Source organism: Pyxicephalus adspersus, chromosome 1 (genome assembly GCF_032062135.1).
Source record: "Pyxicephalus adspersus chromosome 1, UCB_Pads_2.0, whole genome shotgun sequence".
NCBI lineage: Eukaryota > Metazoa > Chordata > Amphibia > Anura > Pyxicephalidae > Pyxicephalus > Pyxicephalus adspersus.
In genome coordinates this window covers 91,404,048-91,416,118 of record NC_092858.1, presented here as the reverse complement: position 1 = coordinate 91,416,118, position 12,071 = coordinate 91,404,048, and the positions used below count along the sequence as shown (strand labels likewise).

General features: G+C 36.0%; 1 protein-coding gene across 2 annotated transcripts in view; it reads left to right on the top strand.

The window, feature by feature from the left end:
- CSMD2 (CUB and Sushi multiple domains 2) overlaps window positions 1-12,071 on the top strand; it is a 576,326-nt gene that overhangs the window by 394,582 nt on the left and 169,673 nt on the right. The window contains exon 13 of one of the 2 annotated variants that reach the window (XM_072418831.1): window positions 11,130-11,312. The exons of the other annotated variant lie outside the window; for it this stretch is intronic. Within the exon in view, the coding sequence (XP_072274932.1) occupies window positions 11,130-11,312 (183 nt within the window). The remainder of the gene's footprint in view (window positions 1-11,129; window positions 11,313-12,071) is intronic. 2 annotated transcript variants of the gene reach the window in all.

Genomic DNA, 12,071 nt, shown 5'->3' with positions numbered 1-12,071 from the left:
TTATTTATCATTTAGATTTAATTGTACACAAGGCACCATTCTTTTTCCTTGACTCCTAAAGATATAGCTAAAAAGACATGTTTCTGTTCGAGTTTGCTTAAAAAGATGCAGTTGTAGGAAAAGAAATGGCTGAAGCCTTTACTCACCAATACAAATAAAAAAGTTGTGAGTCAACACAGAATGAACTTTTTAGATGTGGCGATGATCTTTAGCATGTAATTAGATCTAGATTTAAGATGTGCCAAAATCATTGGCACCTGATGATGAGACTGGCATCCTTTAATTTAGAGTGCTTTAAATTGTCATCTCATGGAGCATTAATGGTGTGCAATTGTAAATATTGATTAAATATTGGTTAAAAAAAAGTGGAAGTACAGTCCAACATAATATGCAATAAAAACCTGTCCCAACCTATGATTGCACATATAGTTTTCCTCCCTGCTGTTATCCCAAAGTAACATCATACTGGAAAATAACACAATTTCCCCTTTTTCACATGACAGTACTGCCTGATAAAGCCATATTTCCTAGTTAGGGAAAACAAGAGAAAAAATAAGTTTTTGAGTCATTTGAGTTTTTGAGTTGTTATTCAGTTTGTCACTGGCAGTCTTATCTTTTTCTTTGATGCTCATCAAGGATTGTAAATCATTGGCCAGCTCAGCTTTAACAATACAAATACTCAAGATTAACACTTTTACCTACCTATTTTTTTTTTTAAGATTCTGTTTCTAGAAGTAATATTAGTGAGTAAATTCTAAAGGAACAAAGGGGAACATTTTGATTATAGTTTAATTTTATATTTACAAGTTTCTGGAAAACTTATACACTAATTATACAGTACAGGCATAGAGAATGCTTGGATATTTATTAACTTAAGTTAGCTAACAAAGAATATCAACCTAAATTTCAAACTCTCTGCATTAATTGACAGCTGACACAGTATAACTCACTATTTCTAGTGTTAGTCCTTACTTGTTTGGCAGCTCTGGCCTTTTCTGGAAATATCAGCCCATCCAAGTGTATGTCCAAGCTGATGTTAGTTGGTATTTGTATAAGATACAATTTGTATTCATATAGCTGTAAGTTTCATTTTTTTTTTTACAAATACACTACAGCGAACTGTAGGATATATTTACAATGAATGTGTTTACTACATTTGGTATATGTACATACAAGTAAGGCTAGAAATCAATATTTTAGACAAAATAGGTATTTATGATTAAAAATGTTTGTTTTTTAAATACGTTTTTCCTTCTTTTCTCACAAATCACTGCTTGGAACCTCACAATTATCTCTAGACACAAGCTAGTTAGTAGTGTTGGTCGAATATCCCACTATTCGATTCGATAGCTATTCGATCAAATAGTGAGATATTGTTTGGGTGATCGAATGCCGAATTCGAACACTATTGAAGTCAATGGTGGGAGAATTTGGGTTATTTTTAGGGACTATTAAAAGCTGCAAAAGCAATCAGATTGCTCTTGCAGCCCTTTACTAGTTGTATGTGTTCTTGGATAGAGTTTCTCTATCCAAGAACACAGGGAGTCCTGTGTTCTTGGATAGAGAAACTCTATTCAGGAACACATACTACAGGACTGCAACAGCGATGATTGCTGTTGCTAGTAGTATTTTAGAGTATATAGAGTTTGTCTATCCAAGGACACAGGGCACTAGATGTAATGAATGGCGAAACTTGTCCCCATTTAACCTTTATTGCCCGGGGATCACCTGCAGTCACAGCTGTGACCGCAAAGTTCCCACAGTCATATGACTACCGTCCACTACCGTCCCCAGGGCACTACAGGTTTATTAACCTGCAGTGCCCTGGGGATCGCACACTCAAGAAGCCCGACCAGCAAGTATCTCTTACTCTATAACACGCACAGTAATATGATACATTTGTTACATCTTTCTCGCAGTGGATAAAAGAAAAATGTAACAAATGTATCAGAATATTTCTATGCTGTAAAGTGTGTTACAGAGTAAAGCTGCGTACACACGTGCAATTTTTGTCGTTGGAAAGGATCTTTCACGATCCTTTCCAACGACAAGGGAGTGCACGATGCATGAACGGTGCTGTACATACAGCACCATTCATGCTCTATGGAGAGGGGAGGGGGAGAGCGACGGAGCGGCACACTGCTGCGCGCTCTCCCCCTTCCCTTTCATTAGGATCGGCTGTCGTCCATCGTCCGTGGATCCGGCAGGTCGGTCGTTCGGACGATGGACGACACCGACTGTACACACGGCAGATTTTCGCCCGATATTTGGCCGATGCCGATTATCAGGCGATAAAAATCTGCCGTGTGTACGTAGCTTAAGAGATATCATGTCATTGTAGGATAACCTGTAAAAAAAAAAATAGTAAAAAAAAAAACACAAACAATACATTATTTAATATTTTAATTTTTTTAACATATTTTTGTACATTTTTTTATCCAAATTTTTACAGTCAAATCTCGTTTTTTTTTTCGGGTCAGGTCTACCCGAATTCCAACAGCCATTTTCGGGTCAAATATAAGGACTACCCGAATTTGAACACCAACACTACTAGTTAGATTTTAAAGAGCATTAACAACGGATGTGATGGGCTTTGTGAACTTATGTTTACATACATTTATTACAGTGGCAAATATTATAATACTACATAAAATGTTACAAGAAATATAAATATAGTGTTGTTAAAATTGACAATCTGTGGCAATCCCCTTTTTTTTATCTTATGTAATCATTTTTATTGAAGAATCAAGTTTATCCAAAGTTATACTGTAATATACTTTATCATACTATTACTTAGATGTGGTGGCTGCATTACCTTTTCAGGCTGTTTTCTCTATTTTTATTCTGTGACACATTTACTGTCCTGAGATCACAATACTCACTCACAATTCTAGAACATTACCTTTTTCACTATAGTACAGGACTTCAATACACCCTTTCTCTTCTGTATAACATGGGTTGAGGTGTTTTTAATCTACAGAAAGAACTGGTATCAATGCATCTGATAAGAGATAGCAAAGGCTTGGAGCAAGTTATCTTCCAGGTAGATTTCATGGTTAAGGTTTACATATACATATGTTGTAAAACCTTTGTGATTTAAGCCTGTTTTCACCTAATTGGGATTAAAGAAAAAAATTTACTGTGCGTTACAAATTGGTACTGGGTTTCCTACACATACCTGTTAAACATATTACAAATGCCAGTATCAATTGGGATTATAGCACCATAAATCTGTTTCCATTATAAATGTAATATAATGAGGTAAGACATAAAAGCAGGTAGGAAACCAATACATTTCATATTAGTTATGTTATAACGCTGGCTGTACCTGAATTTATTTAGGATCCCTCATTCTTATCCGGATTAGTTCTGTTCTAGCCTGTGCTCTTTATTCATTTCTCTTAAATCTGAAAGGCAGCCCTAATTAATCCAGGCTCAGTGACTATCTGAGCTCCTTGTGTATATTTTATTATTTTATTGTAGTTTGAGTTACTAATCTCCTGTTACCAGATTGTTGGGAGGGGACAAGACACTGGCATTTCCTAGGCTTAGAACTTAATTCCTCAGATGTTCTTGTAATCTTGGATATAAAACAAATATAAAAGGTGTTGATAATTATGGTCGGTATTATGCTTTCTAGCTCAAGAAGTTATTTTTCTTATAAAACAGACAGTGAAATCCATGGTGATTGAAACCATAGGTGTGTCTTTTTCAGCTGAACTCTAGGCTGATTTAATAGGCATTTATTAATTCAGTGATTGACTCATTAAAAAATATGTCAATAACTCTTGATGTCAGCCTCCTGTAATCTCCTTGACTGTGGCAGTTCCAAGCTTTTTCGTCAACAAACACTCACTATACATACCCCTCCCCCACTAGCCCTACCGCCTCTGGAACAATATTAGTTACTTGCAGGTTATTCACAACTCAGTTTTATACACTTACTGTTAAATCACACCATTTATGAGACCCCATACCAAAGATTGGTCTCCACCAACTCCATCACATTATCAAAACACTATCGCCCCATTGCCCTCGAGAACCTCAGACCACCAAACTAAATTCTACAAACCCAACCGAAAAAAAAGAAAAAACAAAACAGTTAGTGACCTCACCCTCTTTTTCCCTATTCCCCACAGTTATTCCTTCCCTTTCACCAAACCCATCCCTGAACTTTCTATGAACTCTCTTATTTAACCCCATCCCACCCATTGGCCTTATGCTTAGTTCCCTCCCTTTGCAAGCTTCTAGCTCTTCCGTATTGCATCACTCAGAGGAAGCTAGGATTGGTCGTGACATATCAGCCATTTAGGATCTGCTGTATCACATACTACTGTAAACTAATAACCTGGTTAACTGCCAGGGGCACCTGGTTAAAAAAGTTGGAGAGCCAGCAGAGTTCTACATTCATTATTAATTTAGTAAATATTTTCTGTTTTGGTAATGCCATGATTATGACTGTTCTTTTTACTTTGAAAAGTTTTTTTTATTTGGTAAAGACTAGTAACATCATTTTCCTGCATAAGTTCAGCAGTAAATGCAACATAAAGTATGCATTTTCTGATTGGAAGAAATCCAGCATCATCTAGCCTGTTCCTCCTCAACTTTACTATGTTTTGCCCACCCCCATTTTTTTTTTAGATTTCTGTTTTTTAATTTATAGGGCCTAATTTATTAATGCTCTCCAAAGCTGGAGAGGATATACCTTCATCAATAAACCTGGGTGATCCAGCAAGCCTGAAATGGGTTCCTTAAAGTCATTTGCTATCAAATCCTGGACCAGATCCATTCCAGGTTTTTTGGATCATCCAGCTTTACTGACAAAAGTGTATCCTCTTCTGTCTTGGAGAGCTTTAATAAATTAGGTCCATAGCAACTAAGCATTAAATGTTAGCACTACTTAGGGCATTCTGCAATCAAATACTGTCTGCCTAAAAACTCCCACTCCTCCAGACCTTTAACCACCCATTAAGAAAGTTTTGAGAATGCCATAACTCCTTCCAAATACCACCTTTTTGCATACATCAGTACTCAGTGCTGAGGAGTAAAGTAAGCTATGTATGGCGCCCTGTTGGTTCTTCTACCAACTATGATCTGATTGCATTGTATAGAGAGGGAAAGATCCCACTGTGTCTAAAGAAAAAGAAGGAAAAAAAGCAGTTTTAAACCTATTCACATATCTTCTACAATATATATCTCTTTGTGAACTGATATAAAGGCAGTGCTCAGGTTCATAACTTCCAAATGAACACTTTGGCAGAATCAGTATCATTTATAGAAATGGACAGTATATCATTTTATAAAAAGAACTGTATGCACTCGAAATGAACTATTCCCTCATTTCTTTAAATAAATGTAACTGAAAGATTGATTGTATAGAACCCGGAAAATCTATAGGTAAAGCGATGAATTGATGGGCAAACAATTTGATAAATTGTAAAATCAATGCACAGTTGTAAGTATTGATGTGCACGGACACATGTGCCATTTTAAACATGTTGTTTGTTCTTAGACAGAGATCCCTTTTATTGTGGTGTGTCTTCCTCAGTACAGCAGCACCACTCTCTCCCTACATATATAATTCCTGTTGATTATCCTAATAACACCCCAGTCCACTAGCTATGGGCACACCACCTCCAGAGTTGTTTCCGGAGTGCCTGACCTGTCTAATGGATGTTTGCTGAATATTTAAAGGGCATTTCTGGCTAATGCTTTCTCCCATTTCATCCCCTCCCCATATTTCCAATCTCTCCCTGCTGATGGCTTGTGTTGAACTCTACTAACAGAACGGTTTAATGGAGTGCAAGCTAAAGGACAGGATGGAAATAATGTGTGTATAGCAGTCGCTGGGAATTAGTGACGGGGAGAGGGAAGGCTCCTGTTAACCTATTTGATGCTAGAAAAAAAGAGAAAGCCATTGTTTGCAGTAATAATTATTGGCGTACAGTATATAAGTGTTTACATGCAAACATAGCTCACAGCACGACCGCATTTAAATGGGGCTTTATAAGCATTTTTCTTCTGTTTTAGAACATTGCAATGACTGTGTTGCCATTCTTTAGTGTAGCAGTCTCAGCCACAAAATCTTAACACGATGGAACTATGCTGTGCACATGCCACTTTTTCTGAAAGACATTGACGCAAGTATTCCTAAAATGTAACACAGCTGTCTTTACCATCAGGGGTTTGCCAGTGCTATGCCTATGCATACTGAAGTATTTCTAGTGCCACCTACTGTACACATACCAAAACACACCTATATCTGGATTTTCTACTTCATAAACACCACATTCCCATCACATTTATAGCAGTATTTTACCTAAAAATAATAGTAACAGCACAAAAAAATGCTTTAAAATGTCTTTTCATTTATTTTATTTCTATTGTGTTTAAGAAACACATACAACACTTTTCTGAGCAAATGGTTGTCTTTAGACGTAATGCCATTTTGGACAATGGAGCGTAGATGTTACATGATTTTATTCATGGTGACCTATATGTTTCTGTTTAAATATTGTTTTCATTAATGATAAACATATTTTACTGTAATTATTTATATGTTGATATCCTAATAATTTTCATTTATTTTAAATATATTTTGTGACCAAGTGTATCTTGGCATACTGCACTGCACTAATTAGGGTTAACACTATACAGCTTATTGGAGTTTGAATTTATGACAATAAATAAATACATTACAAATAAATAAATTACAATATTTTTAAACTTGAACGTTATTTATCTTTAATGTAATTTTCTGCAAAAGTGTACAAAAAATATTTAAAAGACCAAAGCTGCACTCTTTTCACTGCTAATTACACCGTGGCAGCTTGCATTGCCTTGCCTTGTATGCTACCATGATCCATTCTTCATGTGAAAGATTTACTTCAAATAGCCCTCACTTACTTTACTTCTTCTCATTACTATTAATGTAGATGTGAGCTATGATAAAAAAAAACAGATGCCAAGCACAAAATGGACATGAGAATAATAATAAAAAATAAAACTACTAAAAAAAAATATTCCACAACAACCGTAAACAAATTGGTCGGAGATTACTTTTTTTTGTGGTATTTCCAGCCAGAACCAGATTTCTCTTTTCTACACCTGGCTTGACACCTGTGCAAGTGCAAGTCATCCATGGACAAGATTTCAAATGTGAAAATATACTCTCTGTAAATTATGTCAACTGAATTTTATTCTCAATTTTGAAATGATGAAATTAGAAGCTCTGCAGCAGAGCTGCTTCTGTAACAACACACAGGATAGTATAAGACTTGGGAGTAGGCAATCAATGCGGTACTCCTTTACTTCCTGGTAGAATCATCTTCCATAATCTGGAACAAGAAACCTTTTTAGTTTTTTTGTTTGCCTTTGTTAATGTATACTAGCACTGGTAGGATTCTATGTCAGCATGAAACAGGAGTTTACGTTTTGGAAGGTGAAAGTTTTGGAAGATTTTATGTTTTGTGAAAGTCAAAAGGTATTTTTTGTTATTTTCAACAAAAAAATATTCCTATTGGTATACATTACCATATAACAGTAAATATTCTTTCCAGAAGGGTCCAGCCTTAGCCATTTAAACCCTAAATATTTTCTTGAAATCTGACAAACTGATTGCCATCAAAACCTGGAGATGTTGACTTTAGCTTTTATAACTAATCTGCATTTTAAAAATGACACCTCCATGAACTTTTTACCTAGTTGAGTTCAGTTCAGGTAGTATTGGTAATACAAGCACAGATGCAAGGAAGGGATTTTGGAACACACACTGGCCATACTCCGTCCACTAAATATCACTCAAAAGTTTCTGTTTATTAGGAATGGGTGACGTGCTGGGGACTCTTTCTTCTTGGGGGCCACACACACACTATGTATATACTGTATATATGTATAAGCATCAGGAATAAAGCCATATTTTTTATGGTGAATATATGGAAATTTAAAAAGGGTAATGTCTGTCCAGTGATAGAGGAAACCCAAATCTTTCCTAAATTAGCAAATGTGCCTTTTGCAGAGTGACAATAAAAGCTGCATATCCGTTTTATAATCTTCTGTTAATGTTTTGTGTACCATTATACAAAAAAAAATCAGGACCATTTCCATATTTTAATATTGTATTTTTTTTTTTTTTTTCATTTTACCATATGCTCTTTGTGTTTACTATTGTCAATAGATCCTTGGAATAAATTACTGCTGAGGCTTTTAAGTTCATGCTGTTTATTGCCACAGTTGTTACCCCATCATCCTATTTTCTGCAGCCCCTGTTTGATCACTCTGTGGAAAATAACAAAAATGGCAGTAAAAAGAACAAAAAGTAACTAGCTTTGAAAACAGTCTGCTTGATCTCTGTTTAGAAATGTGTCAAAAGTACTTGCTCAACTCTGTCTGACATTTTTCCGCTACCTGCTGCAATGGGATTTCTCATACTACACAGAAAATTGCCTTGTGTCTATATTCATCAGTTCTTGTGTTTTTGTTTGTTTATTGTTCATTTTCATCTGTCCTTTTCTTGGTGCTTAATGCATTCATAGGAACTCCCTTGGTTGTTTAGGTCTCATCCCATGATACCAGAGGGACAGGACTGGGTTTTAGGCAGACCTGAAACATGTGTTCCCTAATTTTATTATTAGAACTGAATGGAGAAAATTTTTGGTTCAAAATAGATTACAAGCAAGTTTATGATTTTGGTTGCCTATGGATGCCCTTGGATTTCTTCAAAGGGTAATTTATTGCTCTGCACATTGACTTATGTTTGAAATACATGCAACCCATACACACATAAATCACTGGGAACTTTATTAGGCACACCTTACTAGTACTGATTAGACCTCCACCCTTACCTACAATATTCCCTTAGGGATTTTGGTTCACCTTGACAAGATAAAATCAAGTAGTTGCTGCAAATTTGTTGTCTACACATCCATAAAAATCTCCTGTTCTGCCACATCCCAAAACTACTTGCCACTACTTACTTTTGTGTGTCAAAAGAGGGTGAACAAGGTGAGCAACAATACAAAGGTTCCCAGAGTGTGCCAAGAAAATATTCCCACGACCATTACCCATTACACCACCAGCATGATCTGTTGATACAAGGCAGGATGGATCCAATCTTTCTTGATGTGACACTAAACCCTGACATCAGAAAGTAGCAGCAGAGATCAAAGGTCATCAGACCAGGCAATTTTTTACCAAACTTCTCTTGTCCAATTTTGGCAACTTTGTGAGAACCGTAGCCTCAGGTGCTTGTTCTTAGCTGCATCTGCTTCAAAGTTTATTATGGTATGTATTCAGAGATTCTCTCCTGCATACCTCAATTGTAACAAGGGTTTTTCCTCTGACCTCTGACATTGTCATAGTATTGTTTCCCAGAGAACTGCTGTACACTTTGCTTTTTTTTGGAATATGCTTTAGAGATAGTTGTGTGTGAAAATCTCAGCAGATCAGCAGTTTCTTAAATACTCACACCAGCCTGATACCTGATACCAACAACCATGCCATATTCAAAGTCACTTACATCACATTTCTTCCCCATTCTGATGCTAGGTTGAACTTAGCAGGTCATCTATACAGTGTCCACATGTCTGAAATACATGAATTACTGCATTTGATTAGATATTTTTTTTAACCAGCAGGTTAACAGGTGCACCTAATAAAGTGACCGCTGTGTGTATATATGTTTTGCATTTTTCAATATAAGACACAAAACACCATGGGTTAATTTACTATAAGAAAAAAGACTGTTCACTTTGAAGTGGTTTCAAACTTAACATTATGTATAGATAGTGTACAGCCCATTATCAACTCCAATATGTTTTTTAGCAACAGAAGTTGGTATTAAGAAGCTATACCATATCCCTTTATGTATTGATCATACATTTATGTGCATTATGCAAGCAGTAGACATATCACATCAATGTATCATAGATGTGAGCATATTATATGAACACTTGCTGTATATAGTATATGAGTAAGGCTGTTTACAGATATTCCTCATTTGCATTATTGCTTACTTTCCCCATTCCAATGGTCCTGTCAAATAATTGTCACAATAATTAACCGTAGAGCAGTTGTTTCCCCTGGGCTACAGTTTGTCTTGGTCAATAATTTTGGCAGTAAAGCACCTGTTGCAGTCTGCCTTTTGTAAAAGTATTTGTTAAAAGTCTTCTTTTTGTAAAAGTACATTACGAGCAACATGTTTGAAAAATGTTCAGGGTAGCCAGTCAATTTCATGGCACGCTGATGCAAGAGCTAAACTGTGAACCGAGTGTTAAAGGGGACTAATGAAAATAAAGAAACAAAATAAAGAATCATAAAGTACGCTTCCATTTATTACATAAGATGAGTTAAAGCATTACTCTGTACGGTTGACATAAAAGTTAAAAAACAGCCGATACACAAGATGAATAAATTGCCTTGTTCTGTTAGTGTATAATAAAATTCCACAATACCCATGTAAATGAGTATGTTTATATACAAAATGCTTATCCAGGAATGTTGATCTCATGATATGCTTATGATATCTGTATATGTAATGAATCCCTGTGTTCACCTTTCGTTTGTGTCACAAATTGGATTATATGCCTGCATTCCAAATTGATTTATATGAAAGAGCTTTTTAATAACATTCAAGACTTCATTTCTAATTTTCACAATCTTATCAGAACAGAAGATGTTGAAGATAATTCTAAGGTAGAAAGCAGAGATGAGCTAGGTAATTTGTGATCTGTTTGCCGATGAATAGGCAAATCCTGAATTAAACAGAAGAAGTTTTTGCTGATCCTTTTTAATGTGGCTTTAACTAGTCATTGGCAGATCTTACATCTCTTTCATAGGTTGTGTGAATTGACAAATATCCTTTCAGGTTAGCAAATCTCCTTTGCTCTCTTTTTTTTTTTTACAGCCTAATCAGTAAATCGGTCTTCAGTACAGCATTCACATGTCAGTGTCTAGGATGGTAATTTTACATAAACGAACTTGTGTTCATTTGTACCTATATACACAATTTATATAATCAGAAATTTATTGAAGAATAGAATGAAAATGAAAGGTAGGGGTCAGCATGTAAACACCTGCATAACTGATGCATGCATTTTCTCACAAGGCTGTTTTATGATTTTGTCTTTCAGAAATAGACCAGGGAAGCTGTGGCGATCCAGGCATTCCAGCATTTGGAATGAGAGAGGGTTCCAGGTTTCGACATGGAGACACTCTGGTATTTCGGTGCCAGCCAGCTTTTGAGCTGGTTGGACAATCAACAATCACGTGCCAAAAGAACAGCCAATGGTCTGCCAGAAAACCTAGTTGTGTGTGTAAGTGATGAGAGGAGTCTGTGTGTGTGTGTAAAATCAGGCCAGCCAGCCAGTAATGGGTGCTATGCACCCACTCATCTTCCACATTCCTTTCCCCCAAGGCAATAAGGACTCAGAGTGCCATGCAAATGAAAATACTAATCGCATGCTAATAACATTCATATTCCATTTTCAGCAGTAATTTAAGCGCTCAACAAGAGAGAGGTGCAGCTGGAGTTACTGCCTCTCTAGGAGAACCTTATTTTTTATCATGAAATATTCATGTTTTAATTTAGAGGAAGAGAATTTCAGCAATCAGGCAGTTTTTAATGTACCTTGCACTGTTTTAGCTGAGTTAACTCTATGGATGTTGGATATGGGTTTTCCAGTAACTATACACAGGAGGATTTTCAGCGACGTAGGGCAATACATTTGCTTGAGGCTAAGCTTTACCAGGTAACTGTTAAGTGTGTATTAATCCTCACAAAGCTTTATGATACATAATCTTCGTGTAAAGAAGCTTTCTAATGGAAATGAGCTACATCACTATTAATATTTATATCTTTTTTATGCTCTTGCGCATAACTGTCATGTCCAGTGTCCTAGTGTGAGGGGTAAAGTGGGCTTTAAACACGGGAATTACTTTATTAGTAATGGCACAGAAATGTCATTGTGCTTCGAATAACCAGTTGGTACTTTTCAGAATGAATTTTTTTTAAAGCGTATCTCCTTTTTGAAAAAAGGATAATATGAAGCAGGACAAGTCGTAAAAAAACTTTG